Source organism: Elephas maximus, chromosome 8 (assembly GCF_024166365.1).
Source record: "Elephas maximus indicus isolate mEleMax1 chromosome 8, mEleMax1 primary haplotype, whole genome shotgun sequence".
NCBI lineage: Eukaryota > Metazoa > Chordata > Mammalia > Proboscidea > Elephantidae > Elephas > Elephas maximus.
Genome location: NC_064826.1, coordinates 75,237,290 through 75,260,202, shown reverse-complemented (window position 1 = coordinate 75,260,202; position 22,913 = coordinate 75,237,290). Strand labels below are relative to the sequence as shown.

Sequence of the window (22,913 nt, the reverse complement as noted above, 5' to 3'; positions counted from 1 at the left end):
ATACCAGTAATGCTATCAAATCTGACTAAAACCATCTCTTAAATCTTTTGTCTTTCTCAAGAGCTTTTTTTGAAAATAGTATTAATCATGCGAAGATAACTGTTTGCCATGAAGCTATATCACATATCATATCCACTAGGCTTGCAAAACGCTGGTGATACTAGATACTAATGTGGTGCCTACAACTTTTGTTTTTTTTTTTTTTAATTTCACATTAGAGAAGAAGAATGGCATCACCTTTGACATACATAAAATGATTTAACTAAATCATGGAGGCAAAGTAGTACTTTACAAATGTGTGATTTTGAATACCTTAAAAAATCATAGGAGCTTTCAGCCTTCTATTCGCTTTGCATATTTGATGTCAGAGAGTCAGTGTTGTTTTGCCTGGCAAAACGTTTCAATCCAAGGTGCCCCTTAATGTTTTGTTTGTGAGTGTAATTTAAGGTAGTTGTAATTCTTCTTAACAACTGAAAGCCATTTTTTTGTAAACATTGCTTCTTTGAGAAAAGATGAAAAATTATATTTCCTGCTATTGGATATATATTAAGGGCTGACATAGGTGACCATAAAAGTTATTTGGAAACGTGGGAGAAATAATAACATGAAAAAAAAAAATTAATGATTGTTTTTTAATCCTTATTTATAATTGTATAACTTTGATAATTATGATACTGAAGTGTCATTCTTAACTTGTGGTTCTAGGGAATAACAAGTTTAGATTGAATTTGTATTATTGTATTTATTAAAACTGGCTAATTTGAACTCTCTTTTGGGTAGTGGGGGCCTGAATTAAGATCAGCATAAAATAAAAAATAAAAATAAAATCCCATTTGAAATTGTTAGTATAGATTGTTTCAAGTTGCTCATATATTTTAAGCACCTAAAATTTGGTTGATTTTATGAAATTCTAAATATAAATAGACTAAAACTCTGCATGAACATACAAGATGAAATCCTAAATACTAAATGAGCTAAAATACTAAACTAATAGACTGGAAAATATAATCTTTTAAGAAATATTCCTATAAGATTTAACACAATTTAACTATATATCTGCTATAAACAAGGTGGATTTTCCTTTATAATTGTATATGAAGACGATGTTCACATATTTTAAACCTTTGAAGCCCTTAACTCTTTGAAGCTAATTGTTGTTACCAAAATAACATGAAGATTGTTGGCCATATATGTATTTATAGATCACATATTGAATTACGGATGGCATATGATGAAAATGACATTTCTGTTTAATTGCTCTGACACACACATAGCCATGATTTGAGATTATGTGTCGATAGTATTTTCTGCATCCTGTAGAAAGTAATAGTTTTATATGTGAAAAATGTAGATGGCCTTATTTTACTTTCCTCCATTGATTTATAAAGTGTTACTATCTTCTTAGTCCTCAAATAGCAATGGGGAACTTGAAGCTTCATTTTTTAGTCCATAATTTATTCAAATAAACATAATTGAATGCTAATTGTTGAACCATTTTGCTGAAAGCATTAATACAAAACTATTTTATCAGAAATATCAACACTAGGCAAATATGCATCTCAAAAGTTTTGCCTGGTTAAAGTATTCAAAGTAGGTGTATTGAAAGATGGTTATATCTGCCTAAGTACACGTAGTTTTTTTTCTTTTGCAAAATTTGGCTGTGGTTATTATTATTCATCACAACTTACAAACAGTATTAAAATGTTTTTTCAACTCCATGAAAGTTTAACTTTCTTCTTTCCATGCACTTTCAATATGTAATTTCATTGTTACAGTTGTCATTGCTATTGAATGTGAAATATTGAAACGATTTAAATTTCTTGGCACCTATTACTATTTTGAGGTGACCCATGTATTTTATTTTTAGAAATTCAATAATTATATAGGATATTCAAAACATATATTTTGTGGAATGACTTTAAAGTGGCATATTCGTTGCTATCGTGTTGATTCCAACTCATAGCGACCCTATAGGACAGACTAGAACTGTTCTATAGGGTTTCCAAGGAGCGCCTGGTGGATTCGAACTGCCATCCTTTTGGTTAGCCCTCGAACTTAACCACTACACCACCAGGGTTTCCTTATAATGTCATAGTAGATATTAAAGATGTGTTAATTGAAAACAGATGAGTTATTGAAGCAGAAGTATAGAGACTGTATGTAAATATTTGAGTAGGGCCCTAGAGAAAGATAAGTTTGAATATTAACTAAGCTTCAGACTTAGAACTTTGATGGCGCAGAGTAGCCATCACATATAAACAAATAATGATACTTAAAGGTGAATTGTAGTGGTATGGGGCATTATCAGGAGGAAGGGCCATTTGAGAAGCATTGTAGTAGTATAGATGGCATGTAGTCAGGACTGGACTAAAGCAAATGCAACGGAAATGAAAAGCTACAAAAAGACTTACAGACTGGTAGTTGACTGGTAGGTTTGGGACGAAAAGGAAGAATCAAGAATAACTTTGAGCCTGAGTAACTGGGTGTAACATGCTGGCATCACTGATAGAAGTAATAATTTTGAGAAGAGGATTTATTTTGGGGGAAAGATGATGATGTCAGTTTTCTGCATGTTGAGTCTGAATATTTAGCATGACCCCTGATTGGTGATATAAAGTATAGATTTGGAAAAATGAAATTAAAAAACCAAGAGAGCAGTCGGGACTACAGTTACTGGGCTCCATTTTATCACTATAGTTAAAAGCTGCAAAACAGAGTAGATCCCGAGATAGGAGGATTTCTCAAGATCATGAGTTTGGAAAGTACAGAGGACAGTTTCAGTGTTGTAGGGAACAAAAGAACAAGCCTGAAAAGTCTTTGGAGTGTAGACAGTTAAGGTCATTTTATAATCCTGTGAACTTTCTAATAACTTTCCTCTTATCAAAACTGCCAATAAAGTTTGGCCCAGTATCACTCAACAAAGGTCTTGAGATGTAAACATATGGTATGTTTTTAAAGGATTGCATTTTAAGAATTACTGGAAAAACAAGGAAAATCCAGAGAACAAAACCAATAATTATATCACATTTTCACATATGAAGTTATTTTACTAAAGAAAATACTCTGGTTCTTTCTTCTTTTTAAAACTCAGTTCAATATATTAAGCAATTTAGAAGCAAAAAAACTTGTGCTTGTTTTATTGATATTTTTAAAAGGTAATTGGAAACCCTGGTGGTGTAGTGGTTAAGTGCTACGGCTGTTAACCAAGAGGTCGGCAGTTCGAATCTGCCAGGCGCTCCTTGGAAACTCTATGGGGCAGTTCTACCCTGTCCTATAGGGCCGCTATGAGTCGGAATCGACTCGACAGCAGTGGGTTTGGGTTTTAATGTAAGAATTTACAAATCTCATAATTAGTGAAATACAAAATCAGACATTTTTCCTAATAAATTTCTAATGACACGTTTTGCACTAGCAAATTCAAAAGTAATGAGAAAAAAATAACATTATTGAATGTTTTCTATATTTGCAAATATCAGCTTCAGTCTTTCACTAAACTGCTTTTTCATTTATTCCTTACAATACCTTCAAAGAGAGAAAACAATTTACCCAGGATCACATTGGTAGAAAAAGGATTTAAAGTTAAGACCAATTGATTCTAAAGAACTATCTTGTTTTGTTTTTCCCAGTAAAAGGTTAGATGTTTATTTATTTAACCTATACTAAAAAAAAAAATTTTTAGATAAAATAAGCCTCAACATTGTTGAACGTACCAAAATCTGATTATTCACAATCACATGTAAACATTCTGTAACTGTTTTCCCATATTTTATTTTTAAACTTATTACCTAAAATACTGATTATTTTTGCCAGTTTTCAAATAGAAGATAAATTTTGGAAAGAATTTATAGCAACACTTGAAGTAAGTTTTCATTTGAGATTCCAATATTATTCCGATATTTTCTAGTTAATAAAGTCATTGCTGTTGAGTCAATTCTGACTCATAGCAACCCACAGGACAGAGTAGAAGTGCTCCATAGGGTTTCCAAGGAGTGATTGGTGGATTCAAACAGCCGACCTCTTGGTTAGCAGCCAGGTGCTTAACCACTGTGCAATTAGGGCTGTTTCTAGTTAGTAGTTTTTTCTTAATATTCTCATAAACCACCAATCTATTTCTGTTTGTTTAATTATTTGAACGTTTTGGATGTACACTGTTAAATGTTGATGTGCAGTTTCATGGATACCAGAAATAATTTAAACAGGTTTTTCACCATTAGCTTTTCTAGGACTTAGGCAGCAGCTATAGTCAAATGGCCTATTTTGCCAGAATATTTGGGCAAAGCTATTATTCTGTGGGAGGAACCCTGGTGGCACAGTGGCTAAAGCACTCAGCTGCTAACCAAAAGATAGTGGTTCAAATCCACCAACTGCCTCTCAGGAGAAAAATGTGGCAGTCTGCTTCTGTAAAGATCACAGCCTTGGAAACCCAATGGGGCAGCTCTGCTCAGTCCAATGGGGTCACTATGTGTTGGAATCAGCTTGGTTTTTATTATTGTGTCTGTGTGTGTGTAGAATTTTGTACATAATCCACCCATGAGCCAAAGCCAATGCTCACTAGAAAATACTGAAAGATTAAAATATAACTTCTCACGATGGGGGCTGGACTTTTGGAGGGCTGCTAATGTATTACTTATTATCTAGATGTTGGTTACACAGTTGTGTTCACTTGTTCCTTTTGTGCACTTGATTTACTATATGTTCCATTTCAATAAAAAGTTTAACAAGCAAAAGCTTCAGTATGCCCAAAGTTTGTCATCTTTTCTGCATTTCCTGTTATTTTTGTATCTCATTTGGAAATACCAGTATCCATCCAATCACCCAAGCTCAAAACCAGGGAATCATTTTTGATCCCTTCCTCTCTATTACCATTCAATCAATCAACATCCAGTCACCAGGGCCAGTATTTACCACCTTTAAAGTTTTTGTGAATGAGTACCATACTTTCCATCCATGTTACTACTGTTGCTCTAATTCAGCCCTTATTATTTCTTCACTATTAGGTCCCCCTAAATAAATCATCCATAAAGTGTCCAAATAATTGCTCTAAAATGCACAAATGATGCCCATTTAAAACATCTTCATGACATTTTGTTTTTAGAATCAAGTCTCATCTTCCTAACACCATTACAAGCCTTTTTTGTTCCGATCCACTTGTCTTCTCTCTTCCTTTCTAAGCATACTCTCATTCTCTCAGTCCATTTCCCTCATCTCTCTTTAAAATGCACTGTTGCAACTGCCTAGTACTTTACTAGCCCATTCTTCCCCCTAAATAACTCCTACCTCTCTACTGTGTCTTAGTAAAAAGATCATTTACTCTCTCTCTGGAAAGACTTCCTAACGCTTACTGTTCCTTAGCCCTATAATACCTCTAACAGAGAACATTTTAAGTTATTGCAATTTTTTTGACTAATTATCTGTCTTCATTGCTAGACTATAAATTCTGAAGAGCAATGATGCCCACCTTCCTCACCATTATACCTGGTAGAGTTTCTGGATCACAAATCAACACTAAATCAATAACTAATGATAGAATATGTTAATAAATAGGAAAATACCAACAGGTGTTTAAATAATTATAAAGATAATAGGCTAGATACTAATGTCAGATGCATGGATAGCAGAAGTCGAGACTAAAGAGAGGGTATTGAACAATAGATGTTGTTTTTGTTAGGTGACCTCAAGATGATTCAGTCTCATAGCGACCCTATGTACAACAGAATGAAACACAGCTTGGTCCTACGACATCCTCACAATCGTTGCTATGCTTGAGCCCGTTGTTGCAGCCACTGGATCAATCCATCTCACTGAGAGTCTTCTTCTTTTTCACTGACCCTCTACTTTACCAAGTATGTTGTCCTTCTGCAGGAACTGGTTCCTCTTGATAACATGTCCCAAAGTATGTGAGACGAAGTCTTGCCATCCTTGCTTTTAAGGAGCATTCTGGCTGTACTTCTTCCAAGACAGATTTGTTTGCTCTTCTGGCAGTCCAGGGTATATTCAATAAATATTCTTTGCCAACACCATAACTGAAAGGTGTCAATTCTTCCTCTGTCTTCCTTATTTATTGCCCAGCTTTCACATGCATAGGAGGTGATTGAAAACACCATGACTTGGGTCAGGCACACCTTAGTCCCCAAAGTGACTTCTTCGCTTTGAAAGAGGTCTTTTGCTGGAGATTTTCTTAATGCAATGCATCGTTTGATTTCTTGACTGTTGCTTCCATGATCATTGATTGTGGATCCAAGTAAAATGAAATCCTTTACGATTTCAATCTTTTTTCCATTTATCATGATGTTGCTCATTGGTCCAGTTGTGAGGATTTTTGTTTTCTTTATGTTGAGGTGTATTCCATACTGAAGACTGTGGTCTTTGATCTTCAACATGAAGTGCTTCAAGTCCTCTTCACTTTCAGCAAGCAAGGTTGTCATCTGCATAATGCAGGTTGTTAATGAGTCTTCCTCCAATCCTGAAGCCTCACTCTTCTTCATATAGTCCACCTTCTCAGATTATTCGCTTAGCATACAGATTGAATAAGTATGGTGAAAGGATACAACACTGACACACATCTTTTCAGATTTTAAATCATGCAGTATCCCTTTGTTCTGCCTTTTGATCTGTGTACGGGTTCCTCATGAGCACGATTAAGTATTCTGGAATTTCCATTCTTCGCAATGTTATCCATAATTTGTTATGATCCACATAGTCTAATGCCTTTGTATAGTCAATAAAATGCAGGTAAACATCTTTCTGGTCCTGGCATTCTTGTTTCTAAGAAGCATTCTGACTGTACTTCTTCCAAGAGAGATTTTATTCCACATTCCATTGTATCACCTTTCTTTGGAATGGGCACAATTTGGATCTCTTCCAGTCAGTTGGCCAGGTAGCTGTCTCCCAAATTGCGTGGCATAGACAAGTGATTAATTCCAGAGCTGCATCCATTTGTTGAAACATCTCAATTAGTATTCTATCAATTCCTGAAACCTTGTTTTGCATCAGTGTCTTCAGTGCAGCTTGGACCTCTTCCTTCAGTACCATCACTTCTTGATCATATGCTACCTCCTGAAATGATCGAATGTTGATAAATTCTTTTTGGTACAATGACTCTGCTTATTCCTTCCATCTTCTTTTGAGGTTTCCTGCATCATTTTAATATTTCCCCATAGAATCCAACAACAGAGGGCTTTCTATTCCAGGCTAAGAATTATATCATGTAGATTATTGGGAGCCATCAAAGGCTTTTGGGAAAGAGGCTGGCAAGATTAGATCTGAAGTGATCATTTTTGAAGGTGGAAAGAACTATTAGAATCTATGGCTGTACTTTATAGCTCTTCCTAGGATTAAGGCAAGGGTAATGGTAATAGTGTTGGAGAGAAATGAGTGAAAGGAATAGATATGTCTGAAGTAGAATAAACAGGCCTTACTATTTGAGGGTGAGGGAAAAAGGAGAATCAAATAAAAATATTGATTTTCTGATTTGGGGAAAAGTATATGGTGGTGACAGATGTGTCTGGTTTTGTACATGGTGACTTTCGTTTATTTCTGAGAGTCAGGTATGTGTGTTCTCAAGCTCAGTGTTAAAATATATGTTAGAAATTTAGAATGGGAAGTCATCACAAATAAGTAGTGTAGTTAGAGAAAAGTTTGAGGATAGCACCCAAAGGGAGGCCATAGTTATAGAGTCAGGCAAAGGATGAGTAGCATGCCAGATAAATAATTAATGAATATCCTGGAAAATAGGAGGAAAACCAAAGTGTTCTGACCAAAATCGAGATAAGAGAGTACGCTTTTTTACTCAAAATCAAGAAAAAGTAATACAGAAAATTGCCAAGGCCCAGGATGTAATTTACCATGGGGCAAAAGAAAACACCAGACTGCAGTGGGATATGAAGTGAGAAGCAGTAGAGGAACCAAAGAGAATTTCTAGTCAATATTGAGTAGTTAAAGAGAAAGCCGGAATGGATTAGGTAGTCAGAGGGAATGGAGTAAGGAAGTGAAGATAGAAATTGTAGCCAATACTTTTAAGAAGTTTGGGTTAAAGGTAGAGAGTAAAGTATTTTTCAGGCACAGAAGATTAAAGGAATTTTGTTTGGATTATAGATACCTAAGCAATTTTAATATTAAAAAAACAAGAGCCTATGGAGAGGAAGTGGATGGAGGTAAAATAGAAGAATATATATTCTGATGGAATGTGGTTCCTGAGAAATTGAGAATTACAGTATTCAAGCACAGATGGAGGGATCGATCTTGAAATAGAGGAGGAGAACCTCTATTGTAGCAGAAGGGGGAAAATTGGGGTATGTTTAATAGCCAGAATGTGTGCAGTTTGGTGGTAGGATTTTGGAGAGTCACTTTGGTTAGCTTCTACTGTCTGTGTGTGTGTATATGTGTGTGTGTGTAGGAAATGAGGCCTCCTGCACAGATGTTTGAGGGGAGTGAAGAATGTGTAAAATAACCAAAAAGTTGAAGTACGAATGTAGAGAGGGCTTGAGCAGGTTCAAAACTGAATTCAGAGCACAGTAAGATGCCATCAATGAAAGAGCAGACCTGGAAAGACATCAGGTCTAGAACAGTTGTGGAAAACTGCATTTTCAACTCTGGCAATTTGCAACAACGTCCACGTATTTGTCAAGAGAAGGACTGATTAGCTCCTCTAAAACCGTAAAGTTATAAATACTCTATGCTATTATAAGGAGAATATTTTTGTATTCTTTTTCCTCTAGGAAATTTTATTGTGAAAAAAAATGAATGTTCACAGAAGGAAGATTTCACAGAACAACAGTTTTATAAATTTCAAAGCTGTGAATAAAAAAAAAAAAGACTGAACCACTTACTTATGTAGACATAACCTTTGAAATTCTATTTTGGAGCAAAGTTGAATTAAAAGGATAAGCCAAAGAGAATCTTTAATCTGTATTCACATTATCCCCCAGCCTAGCACCTCCTATTAACATTGTCTATTCCCTCCCAATTTCTAGCACCTCTAAACTATCCAACTTTAACAAAGCTCACTGGTGTTCCTTCCATTATGTCACCACCTTGATCTTTCCTCCCCTTCGCACAACACAGCCCACGAGGTGTGCCCCCCAAAATTATGTTCTCTCGCAGTAAGCGCTCTCTCGTGGCTCTGTAATGATTCCTCTTATAGTACTTTTCTTAGAGAATTAGTCCAAGAGGCTTCTGAACTTTCTATTCTTAGCAGACAGGGCAAGAAAAAGAAGTTAATTGGAAAATGGTGGAAGAGCACGCGATTGCCCTTGTATGTTAAGAATTTATGTCATATCACAAAAAAGAGTTTCATGCATTATAACATTTAAAGCATATATATCTTAATTTACCACTATGTTGAATGGTTTGTAGAACATACAATACTGAATCATGTGTAGATAACTGCTCAAGAATGGCATTTGGATGATATTTAGAAGGTTAATATTTTACTGGAGCCCTGGTGGCTACTAACTAAAAAGTTGGCAGTTTGAATCTACCAAGCTGCTCCTTGGAAACCGTATGGGACAGTTCTGCTGTGTCCTATAGGGTCGCTATGAGTAGGAATCGACTTGATGGCAATGGGTTAGGTTATTTGTTTGTTTTGTTTTTATTATGGACTTCTGAAGAACATTTCATGGGGATGTCATGATTTTCTTGAGGCAGAAGGTAAAGTAATATTTCTGATATTCATTACTTCTGTGCATCTGTATAATCTATGTTATACTAATAAATGTGACAACTCTATTTACTTATCTTCAAACAAACCAAAATGTAAGGTATTTTTTTCTTGCATAAAAACTAGTCCTTTACTTTTGGGTTGGAAAATATGACCAAATAGTATAACTGTTACAAAAGTGATGTTTGGTATATATTTTCTTCCAGTTATTTTTTTGTTATTTTTCCTCAGGGCTTTCAAATCTAGCCGTAACGTCTGCCCCGGCTATTATAGCTCCCCCTTCCCAATAGGTTTGTTTCTTCCTCCAGTGCCTAAATCCTGTTGAACTATTTCTCTTTTCTATGTTGCTCCCAGGAAAGGCCTCAATAGACTAGTTACAGCTTTACTTTGTGGTGTCTAAAACAAAAATTAACAAGAACATTTTTTCCTTAAAATTTTAACTTTGGTCTAGTCCTTAGCATAAGTGTGACACAGAATATATTTAAATTTTCATATTACGTTGGATACAAAGTGATTTTATCTCTGAAATCTTTGGTGAATTCACTTACTTAATTCACTTAATCGTTTATGAAGGTGATATCATAGGCGTCTATTCTCTTCCAAATACTAGCTTACTGGTGTGGTAAATTCTGCAGTAACTTCATGATGCTCTTTGTAGCAACTAGACATAAGGTATTATCGCTGAAGGATTTTGGACTCAAGTTTGTCTAACTTAATTTAAATAAATTATAAGGCTCTAATGATGGTCTCAAGCTAATGATTTACTGATTTTATTATCTTTAAGGACTGTGATTACATGAAAGAACAGTTAAACATATTTATTCTTGAGAACAATGAGTTAACACACTGCTATTTACTATTTTATGAGAACTAAACCACAGCATTTTTTGTCTTTTAACTGCCTCTAGGAAATGCATCATTAATTAAATGAAACTTACCATCAGGTTAAGAATAGAATTATGAACACCAGAAGCTTCTTCTAATTTTCTGAGTAATATTAGTTATTTGGGGTAATACTGGATGCTGTTGTCATTAACAGCAGTTAATGCTGGAATACCTCTGAGAGAAGAACAGGTATTGTGTATCAACAAAGTTCATATCAAGTGAATCAACCATATTGCCATCAGATGGAGAGATTAATAAAGTTAATGATATCCAGGCAGGTTAGAAACTATTAGTGGGAATATAAGTTGTGTGTGAACTTTTAGAAAATTGTTTCTATTTATCGAAGTATAATATGCATATGTAGTTTTATCCAGAAATTCCACTTCTAAAAATTTAGCATGAAATATATTCACAGAAGTAAATAACTCTATTACAAAAATGTTTATTGCAATATTTCTTTTGGTAGCAAAACATTAAAATCAACCCAAACCACCACTAGTAGGAACTAGTTAAATAAATGATGTATATACATGGAAAGGAATAGATTGCTTGACATTAAAAACTTCAGCAAAATATTTGTTTACTGATTTAAAAAGATGTCTCAGCTATATTGATAAGTGAAAAAATCACGTATCAGCACAGCTTGTATAGTGTGAACCCATTTTTGTAAATATATATATGTGCGTATGTACTTTTATAGATATAAACTATTTCAAAAGGATGCACAAGAAAAGGTTTTTGCTTCTTACATCCAGGAATTAGACACAGGCAAATGTGGGACTTTTGCTTTTTATTTTACACACTTTTATATACTTCCAATTTTTTAACTTCTTATTTTTATTGAAAGTATAATTTAAGCAAAGTAAAAGATCATAATCAGTTTGAGAGCTCAAAGCTCTTCTCGGTAGACTGAATATCTTTTGGAGGATGTAACTGAAAGAAGAATTCATCTTTGAAACCCTTGAGTGTTTCATGCAGGGAACATGGGGTGGGAGACACATATGGAACTCCAGAGAAGCAGAGGTAAAAAGGGTCCTTGATTCTATTTTGGAATTATTGAATAGCACAACCGAAAAAATATGCTAAGAGCTGTGTAGATGAATAAATTGTGTTAAAGCTGGAGGCATCTATTAAATGTGTATCAAACTTTCAAATTCACTAGTTTTATCCCAATTGTCAGACTCCTCTATTGAAACAAATGGTGCTGATTCAGAAGGGTTGAAACCCAAGCAAACATACCATTGCACATTCATTAGAATGGGTAAAGTTTAAAAGACTACCAAGACTTGGTGTGGATGTGGAGTGTTGGTGAAGGTATGAAGGAACTGAAACTTTCATACCACTGCTGGTGGGACTGCAAAATGCTATAGCTACCTTCAGAACTTGTTTACCAGTTTCGTATAAAATTAAACACATACTTACCATACAACTGAGCAGTCTCACTCAGAGGTATTTACCAAAAAGACATAATCACATATGTCTGCACAAATAATTGTGCTCAAATATTTAAGCAGCTGTATTTAAAAAATGGCAACAAAAACAAATGCCCAGCAATTAAAGAACAGATAAACAAATTGTGGCAATTCACTCAGTGGAATACTATTTAGCAATAAAAAGGAACAAACTACTAACTCGAGAACAAATGACTGAACCTCAAAAACATTTTAAGTGAAAGAAGTCAGGCACAAAAGAGTACATTTAATTTTATATATGGAAAGTATAGAAAATGCAAAACTGCTGTAACAGAAAGCAGATTAGTGGCTTTCAGGAGTGAGATGAGAGAATGTAAGTATAAAAGTACACAAATGTAAATGGCACAAGGGTACCTTTTGGGTTAATGGAAATGTTACATGTCATGATTATGCTGGTGGTTATTGTATAGCTTTGTCAAAACTCATTGAATTAAATATGCTAAAAATTGAGGAATTTAATTGTATGTAAAGAATGCCTCCAAAAAAAAAAAAATCAGCTAGAGAATCTTAATAAAATATCAACAAATGGAAGCACCAAAACTTCAACTTTTGAAGCTTTTCAGCAAATTGTAATTATGGTGGGGAGGGGAGCTCCCAAATAGGAAAACATTATGATTTATCTCTCCAAAAGCAAAGAGGAATTGAGCCATTTGAACAAAATTTCCTTTAGTGTGTAAGATTTAAATTAGAAATTCTATAATTGTATTTTGGATTAAGTATTTTTAATGATACTCATTTTTAATTTGCTCAATTTACATTTGTCTTTTAGGAAATGCTTCATTAATTAAATGAAACTTACTATCAGGTTAAAAATAGAATTATCAACATCTTGATCTTTCCTCCCCTTGGAATGGGACGAAATTGAGAAGGCCTTCAAATTTGGTGAAATGTTTCAAATAATCAAAAATAAAAACAACTTATTTGACAAGTATTATAAAAGCATTTGTCAAAGAAATCTTCTCTGAATGGAAGCAAAAATAGTGCCAGTGACAATATGGTTTACATTTTAATAAAAACTTTTGTATTGATAATATCCTGTACTTAGAAGAATTTACTGTAGGCCCAAGTATCTCAGTACTTATGTTTTCCCGATTTAAAATGCTGTGTTCCACAAAAAATAATCAAGTTTTTCAAATTAATAACCTAAAACATAACTTTGAAGATTTAGAGAGGAAAAAAACAAAACAAAAAACAAACAAACAAAAAAAAACACTGCTCAGAAAAATACCAGTGACTCAGTATTAGAGACAGATATGGCTAAGAAGCTGATTAATGTATATAAATGTATATCAAGAAAAATTACTCTGATTACTTTTTTAACTGTTTAGATAATCAGCACAACAAAGTTTAATATTTTGTTTTAATAAAGATGGATTTATCTTATTGCTATTTCTTAGAAATGGTTTTATTTTTAAATTAATTAAAAAATATTTCATAGGTTCAGAAAATAAAACCAATTTGAGAGTAAATACATATTTCAAAATTATGTAATTTAGACACTCATAGGAGTGGAAGTGATACAGATTTAATTTCTGTTCCCTAGAAATTGTAATACATAAGAGGGAGAAAATGTAGAATTTATAAATAATAATGCCGTTTCAGCTTTTTCTTACTTTTTGTATTTCTAGAGAATCCTAAGTATCTCCGCAGTATGAATACTGGATAAGTTTGCAGTGCTTAGCAGTACTCTTTTAATCCCCTTGGGGTTATGCCAAAGAGACAGGGCCTCATGGGAATTTGGTCTGAATTCTCATCCAAATGAACACCTGCTGTCATTGTTCCTTATCAATCCTATACTCACTAATGCCAGCTCTCTCTTTGTGGTCCAGCCCATTCAACGCAAGGAAAATCATTCCAGCCTTAGACACTAATTTTTCTTTCTCCCTTTCTTTACTACATGACCCGCTGCCCAAGTATCTTGGAGATCGAGCTAATATTAAGCTTATCTCTGGCTATTTGGTATTCTATATTTCTGGAAGATTACTCAAAGTCCAGTCTACTTAAATGGTCTTTTTAAAAAAATCTTTCCCTCTCCTCTCTTCCCCTCCCTTCTCCATTTCTCTCCTCCGTCCTCTGTGTTCTGCTTATGCTCCTTTGGAAAGGAAGAAATTTATTACTGCAATAATACACACTTGCAAAACAAATTATATTACATAATCTATTTTTTAAATTCTCAGTTCTCTGTATTAGCTGAAACAAATAATTCAAGCAGAAATAAATTCAATAATTTCCTCCCTATGGGTGAGCAATATTATCATTCATTCCTAGTACTTAGGTGATATTCCTATGCTTTTGTTTCACTGGCCTCCTTGATGTATCCATTTAATTATAAGCTATTTCAACTTGTTTCTGAACCAGATTAGGGATAAAGCGGAAAAACATGATTAAAAAAAAATAAAGATTATGTCACATAATATACCAAGAATAATCCCATTCAGATTCTTTTCTGTAATCTCGTACCACAGTAATTCAATATCATATTCGAAAATAGAATGTATTTATAACTTATTAGTGATAATAAGGAAAAGAAAACTGATTGGGTTTGAGAGTTATTGGACCAATAAAAGTCAGCCGTTTTGATATTTCTACTTTCTAGTAAACCAGAAAGGAGCCCTCCTGGCCCAAAAGTTAAGCAGTCAACTGCTAACCCAAAGGCTGACAGTTCAAATCCACCCAGTGGCTCATCAGGAGAAACCTTGCGATCTGCTCTCGTAAATACTATAGTCTACAAAACACTATGGGGCAGTTCTACACTGTCACATTGGGTCAGTATGAGTTGAAATCAACTCAGTGGCATGTAACAAAAATAACAGTAAGCCAGGAAGCTGACCATGTACATATAACAACAGCATATCTTAGAATATCAAACCATAGAGTATTTTTATTTCATTTATTTATTTTTTGGCTATCCTTTGTTATATGTGTTGTTTCTGTGCACATCTATCCATACCATTTTTTTTTTTTTTTTACTTATGGATCCAAAAAAAAATTACTTGACAGTTTTTAGGGTATGAAATGTTTGCATAGAAAAAAAAAATCAGTTAGCTTGATCTTGCAGGGAAAACAACTGTCTGTCTGCCATCTGCAGTGGGCATTGGTCCCTCACTTGTTGTGCCATGATTTGTTATGCATGAGTAAGCACATTAGCCTTTTCATTTCATTCATTAGACTTTTAGTCCTTGATTAGTGTTTTCGGGATTCTCTCAAATACACAACTTCTTTATATCCTTTGTGTTTGGCTTTTCTTATATCGCCACTATTAAACAAAATTAACAGTTAATCGCAACAATAGCCTCTTTTCTATTGAAATGACTGATAAACATACTAGTTTTCCATTGAAGTGATTAATCATCTATGGAAGAAAAATAGGAGACTACCTCCTTACTTGGAATAATGTGGGCAACTGTTTAGAATCAGCTAGAACACACTGTGCTTGAAAAGCTCCGACCATAAAACCCCACAAATCTCACACATTTATTGTGAGTTCACAGTGTCCTGGAAACTCTCAATGGATTTCCTAAAAGTAAAAATCTTCCATTAGGGTTTAGAACTGGGACAATTGGGGTCTCAGACTCTACCTAAACTTGTCATCTATTCTTCCATTAAATGAGAAAAGATATTTAAGAAAGTTGCTTTTGATATAAACAGTTGTTAATTACACATCCAAAACACACTTAACAAACTCTGAAGTTATACTTACCTTTATTATATTACACTTACCTTTATTATATATGGAAACCCTGGCAGCATAGTGGTTAAGAGCTACAGCTGCTAACCAAAAGGTCGGCAGTTCAAATCCACCAGGCACTCCTTGGAAACCCTATGGGACAGTTCTACTCTGTCTTATAGGGTCACTATGAGTCAGAATCAACTTGATGGCAACGGGCTTGGTTTTTGGTTTATTATATATGCACCTTCAGACTCTCTTTTTACCCATAATTAATCTCAAAGGACTAGGAACTTCTCCACCTCATCATTTCTTCACTTAAGCTATTCTCCCAATTCTTGTTTAATAGTATTTTCAACTACTTTTTGACGTTTATGTTCATGTGCAATATCTTAATTATATTTTGCACATGAGGCCAAAACCAGTTATTAAAGGAGATATATAAATTAAATGGAAATCAATTCCTAGTTGGAAATAAGACAAGTAACCAATGGTGAAATGATTGAATGTATCATTAAGTGCTTGGGCAAAATTTACTTTGCTTATACATTTTTTACCTTATTTCAGAGCATTTTCTGTGCAATGCATTTGTAAGAAAAAGTTAATATAAAAATATTATTTATATACTTTTTCTCTTTTAAACTATAATTTCCACAAGATAAAAGTATCATAAACTTTCCTATTTTTATTTTCTGTTTCTCCCCTTAGGATGCCTCCATTGCACACAGATTCCACATCATGAGAGAAAAACACCCAGAGAAGTTCAACAGTAGGTAAGGTACCCCAAATGATGACGGTGTAATTATGGTTGCTCTTGATAAACTATGTCATGGTACAAAACATTTTACTAATTAATAACTGATTGAGCCTCCGTGTGTATATAAATATAAAAAAGAGGGTGTGGGTGAATATAATTTTTCCTCTTAGGTTGTAATGGGGCAGTAATGAAAAATAAATGTGGTCAGCTCTATTCTGTTCTCATGTTCTGAAAATAAAGATATCAAGTGTAAGGTGAAAACAATAGTTTATTAAGACTTACTGGAAGTCTTTACATGACTTGCTATTTGAGGGATGGTCATCCTCAATCCCTAGGAAAAATATGGAGCTCTTTTTTTTATCTGATAAGGCTGTGTAACTATAAATTACATAGTTATCATAAAAGGCTTCTAACCTTTGGAATATCAGTTGCACATAGAACTCGATCAAATGCAAAGTTAAACCAGAGAAGCATTTACTATTGTTTAAAGACATTTCATGCAAGGAGAAAATGCTATTCAACAAAAATTAGCCTTTCTATCATAGCAATAGGGAAACATTTATTCCTCCAAATAAAGGCAGGCATTGACCCTTTCAGTTATTCAGGCAATCAAGAAAAAGGAGAAATAGGGAAAGCCTTGGCTCTGTATATTCCCTGTTTCTAGAAGGAAAAATATTTATCTCCTCTGCCTTTACCCCCAGAAAAACAGGGCAGAACAAGTGAATCATCTCTTGCTTCAATTATATTCACTTCTACCCTGTTCATTTCATGAAGTCACAAAATCATAAAGAGCAAATTTCTATATAGATATTAAAAGAACTGTATTAATGTTCAAAGCCAAAGGCTCTGTGGCCTCTGTATTTAGCTAAGTTGACATCTTGCCATGGATGCCTCAGAATACTTTTTAGATAGCTGCTTCTGCAAAGTCTTGTTTATTTCAATTTTCTCACACCTTAGTACATTGACATATTTTAGTTAAACAAATGAACATTTTTTTCATTAAAAATACCTCATAAATTATGACCTTCTGGCTTGCTTCTTCCAGTTTAGAAAGCTGTAATTTTTGTTTTTAAAAAATGGAAAAATTGCATATACTAATACTTAATATCTTTAGAAGGATTAATAAAAAATCCTGTAATTTTTGTTACTTCTGAAGAAGGAAACTGCAGTGCAGACTGAATATGTATTGTATACTTGTTTACTTGTTCGTAGTTTTTTTTTTTTTTTTTGTGCCATGCTTCATAAAAATAAAATCAGGAGTAACCTAATTAAAAATTTGCACCTGTAAGTTTTTTTTTTGTAGGTAGTCCCAGACTTACAATGTATTCTAGTTATGATGACCTGTACTTACTACTGTAATTTGCTTTTTTTCCACACATCTTCTTGTTAGAAATATGTACTACATACAATGTTGCAGATGTAATTTGCTGATGTTATCATTCTCAGATGTTTACTCCCTGAAAAATAAAGATTGATTTATAAAGATACTGATAATATAAACAGTAATAATAAAAACTAAAAAAAAGAGGTGTTCTACTAACATCAGAACTGAATTACGACAGAGTCATTGGAACAGAACCCTTTCGTAAGTTGTTATGACCTGTATCTAGAGTAGAGAGTAGAGAGACTTGTTTTCATTTTACAAGACTTAGTTTCAATTCAGGAAATATATGAGAATAAACTGATGTAACAGTGAAGTTATATATACTTTAAAGTAGATTTTAGTACTTGGTACACTTGATGATTTGGGAAATGAATATAATTATTAAAAAAAATAACAGTATTATAGCATGGACTAACCTATGCTTTTCCAAATGTCATTCCATAAAGCATCTATATATTAACATTCATAGATTAAAAGATATTTTAAGCAATAAACACTCTGTTTTGGAAATGTAATGCACAGTGTATCTCTTGCAAGATTCACAATGTAAAAGCCCGTTATAGGCATTATGTAATACACGGGAGGCAGAAGCGGGGGAAGGATACTGTTTAATGTTGTGTAAGGCATTATTTTCTTAAACTTATCTGACCATAGCGGCCTTTCTTCCTCCTTCCCTATCTGGAGCTGTATAACACTTACTAAAATGTCTTAGAACATTAATATTACGTATAATATAGTTTAGGAAACACCCTTCAGTTCATTTCATGGCATAGATCCCAAGAACAACAACAGTACAACAGTGTGATGCGTGCATGTTTGTGCATGTGTGTATTCATGGGTGTGCAAGACAGAGGAAGATTTAAAAATGCAGAGAGGTATGTGTGTGTATATATATATATAAAACCAGTGCCGTCGAGTCGATTCGACTCATAGCGACCCTACAGGACAGGGTAGAACTGCCCCACAGAGTTTCCAAGGAGCGCCTCATGGATTTGAACTGCTGACCCTTTGGTTAGCAGCCATAGCACTTAACCACTATGCCACCAGGGTTTCTTTTATATATATATATATATATATATTTGGTAGTCAAATTTGACTACCGATACATAAGATTGACAATATTTATGACCCTCCTTCAAAAATCAGATGCTAATGAATTCCATTCTCCAGAATAATTAACATTCTTCTTAATTGTAAAGAGTTCTATAATTCACATATACCTATTTAATTTTTATTATGAGTAGTACTACTAATCTATGACATTTTTCTCTGGCCAATATGTGGTTAGATGCCTTTTACAATGTTTGTGTACTCCAATGTGTTTATAGGATATAAAAGTACATCTTATTGAAACGTCTTTGCAAATTTGAGACATGACTAAATATTGCTTATTTATAGGGTAGAGAAATATTTCAATTAGATAAGTAATAACATAGAAAAATGTCTTCTCCAGAACAAGACAAGATACCTTTATCACCACTCCTATTTAACATTGTGTTGTAAGTCCTAGCTAGAGCAATAAGGCAGGAAACAAATATAAAGAGCATCCAAATTGGTAATGAAGAAGTTAAACTCTCCCTATTTGCAAATGATACGATATGATACTTAGAAAACCCAAAAGACTCCATGAGAGAACTACTGGAACTAATAGAAAGATTCAGCACACTGTCAGGATACAAGATAAACATACAAAAATCGGTTGGCTTCCTATACACCAATAAAGAGAACAATGAAAAGGAAACCAGGAAAACAATACCATTTATAATAGCCCCTAAAAAAATAAAATACTTAGGAATAAAACTAACTAGGGATGTAAAAAACCTGTACAAAGAAAACTACAGAGCACTACTGCAAGAAACCAAAAGAGATCTACATAAATGGAAAAACATACCATGCTCATGGATAGGTAGAGTCAACATTGTGAAAATGACAATTCTACCCAAAGCGATTTACAAATACAATGCAATACCAATCCAAATACCAACAACATCCTTTAAAAAGATGGAAAAACTTATCATTAACTTTATATGGAAAGGGAAGAACCCCTGGATAAGTAAAGCACTACTGAGGAAGAGGAATAAAGTAGGAGGACTTGCACTACCTGACCTCAGAACCTACTATACAACTACGGTAATCAAAACAGCCTGGAGCTGGTACAAGGACAGATACTTTGACCAATGGAACAGAATTGAGAACCCAGGTGTAAACTCATCCACCTATGGTTATCTAATCTTCGACAAGGGCCGAAAGTCCATCAAATGGGGAAACGACAGTCTTTTTAACAAATGGTACTGGCAAAACTGGATATCCATCTGCAGAAAAATGAAACAGGACCCATACCTCACACCATATGCAAAAACAAACTCAAAATGGATTAAAGACCTATAAGCCCCAATTATGAAGTTCATAGAAGAAAAAATAGGATCAATGCTAGAGGCCCTAATACATGGCATTAACAGGATACAAACTATAACCAACAGCACACAAGCTCCAGAGGATAAGCTAGATAACTAGGATCTTCTAAAAATTAAACACTTATGCTTATCAAAAGACTTCACCAAAAGAGTAAAAAGAGAACCTACAGACTGGGAAAAAAAAATTGGCTATTACAAATCAGACAAAGGTCTAATCTCCAAAAAAAAAAAAAAAAAAAAACTACAAGAAATCCAACACCTCTACAACAAAAAAGACAAAATAATCCAATTGAAAAATGGACAAAGGAAATGACAGACACTTCACCAAAGAAGACATTCAAGTGGCCAACTGTCACATGAAGAAATGCTCACTATCTCTAGCCATCAGAGAAATGCAAACCAAAACCACAGTGAGACACCATCTCACCACAGCTTTATTGGCATGAATCAATAAAACAGAAAGTAACAAATGTTGGAGAGGCTGCGGGGAGATTGGAACTCTTATGCACTGCTGGTGAGAATGCAAAATGATACAATCATTTTGGAAAACGATATGGCGCTTCCTCAGAAAGTTAGAAATAGAAATACCATATGATCCAGCAGTCCCACTCCTAGGAATATATCCTAGAGAAATAAGAGTTGTCACATGAATAGATAAATGTACATCCATGTTCATTGCAGCATTGTTCACAATAGCAAAAAGATGGAAACAACCTAGATGCCCATCAACAGATGAATGGATAAACAAACTGTGATACATACACACAGTGAAGTATTATGCAATGATAAAGAACAATGATGAATCTGTGAAGTATCTCATAACATGGATGAATCTGGAGATCATTATGCTGAGTGAAATAAGTAAATCACAAAAGGACAAATATTGTATGAGACCACTACTGTAAAAACTCGTGAAAAGGTTTACATGCAAAAAGAAACAATCTTTGATGGTTACGAGGGAGGGGAGGGGTGGGGATGGAAAAACACTTAATAGACAATAGATAAGTAGTGACTTTGGTGAAGGGTAAGACAGTACACAATACTGGGGAAGCCAGCACAACCTGTACAAGGCAAGGTCATGGTAGCTCCATAGACACGTCCAAACTCCTTGAAAGACCAAATTGCTGGGCTGAGAGCTATGGGGACCATGGGTTTGGGTAACATCTAGCTCAATTGGCATAACATTGTTTATAAAGAAAATGTTCTACATTCTACATTGGTGTATAGTGTCTGGGGTCTTAAAAGCCTGTGAGCAGCCATATTGGATACTCCAGTGGTCTCACCCCTTCGGGAGCAAGGAAAAATGAAGAAAACTAAAGATGCAAGGGAAAGATTAGTCCAAAGGACTAATGGACCACAACTACCACCGTCTCCACCAGACTGAGTCCAGTACAACTAGATGGTGCCTGGCTACCACTGCTGACTATTCTGACAGGAATCACAATAGAGGGTCCTAGACAGAGCTGGAGAAAAATGAAGGACATAATTCTAACTCAAAAAGAAAGACCAGACTTGCTGGCCTGACAGAGACTGGAGAAACTGAGAATATGGACCCTGGACACCCTTTCAGCTCAGTAATGAAGTCACTCCTGAGGTTCACCCTTCAGCCAAAGATTGAACAGGCCCATGGAACAAAACAAGACTAAAGGGGCACCCCAGCCTTGGCAGGGACTGGAAGGTAGGAAGGAACAGGAAAGCTGGTAATAGGGAACCCAGGGTTTAGAAGGGAGAGTGTTGACATATTGTGGGGTTGTTAACCAATGTTATACAACAATGTGTGTAGTAACTGTTTGATGAGAGACTAGTTTGTTTTGTAAACCTTCATCTGGAGTTCAAAATTAAAAAGAAAAAGAAAAATGTCTCGTACACTGAGACAAGATCAGTCTATCTACTGTGATTTCAAAGAGTACCAAGTGTACAGTATATGCTCAATGTTTTATTGGCCAAATATTTTTTTTAGATAGCAGTCAGCCCTAAAATACCATATATAACCAAGTCAATCAGGCATGTACATTTCAATCTATACTTTTATACATTAGGCCTTGACTCAGGAGTACAAGCATTTAGCTAGTTTCCTAAACTATAATGAAATGTCTTCAGTGTATGATAATTTTGTACTTAATTTCCAGAAGAAAGACATGATAGATACTGTGCACAAGCAATTTATACTTACAAGAGCAGGTTTTCAGATCTCAACACTGAGACAGTTTCAGCCATAGTACTCTTTCATACCTTCAGGAATTTGCAAATGAATTTAAAGTACTGCTAATAACGGTGTTTCAGATCAGATCACTTGTCACAATAAATCATATGACATTAATATTATCCTCTAGTATGCTCACCTTAAAATTCATTTATATTTTAAAGAACATGATGTTTCTAACATTATCTTAAGGAAATTAATTACCAAAATATATAGTTCTGCTCTCTATGCCTCCTATGACAGAAATTGAAAGAACTGGGAAAGGTAATGATTTTTTCCGGTGCTTAAGAGAGTGCTAGTTGAGAGGTTTATAACGTATTCTTTTCCAAATTTCTGGACAAATCTAAGTTAACTGTTAAAAGGAAGTATGCAGTTCAACTTTCTAAACTTTCAAATAGTCTTACATCAAACTAAATCTAAATAAAGTCTTCTAGTCTTTTAGATTCAAGACAAAATAATCTTTAATTAAGGTA

General features: G+C 34.3%; 1 protein-coding gene across 11 annotated transcripts in view; it reads left to right on the top strand.

Moving 5' to 3' along the window:
- DGKB (diacylglycerol kinase beta) overlaps positions 1–22,913 on the top strand; it is a 795,246-nt gene that overhangs the window by 430,678 nt on the left and 341,655 nt on the right. For all 11 annotated transcript variants that reach the window (XR_007518417.1, XM_049893502.1, XM_049893507.1 and 8 more), the window contains one exon: positions 16,391–16,455. Coding sequence is in view for 10 of the 11 variants with exons in the window: in XM_049893502.1 (XP_049749459.1) it covers positions 16,391–16,455 (65 nt within the window). In the remaining variant the exon portion in view is untranslated. The remainder of the gene's footprint in view (positions 1–16,390; positions 16,456–22,913) is intronic.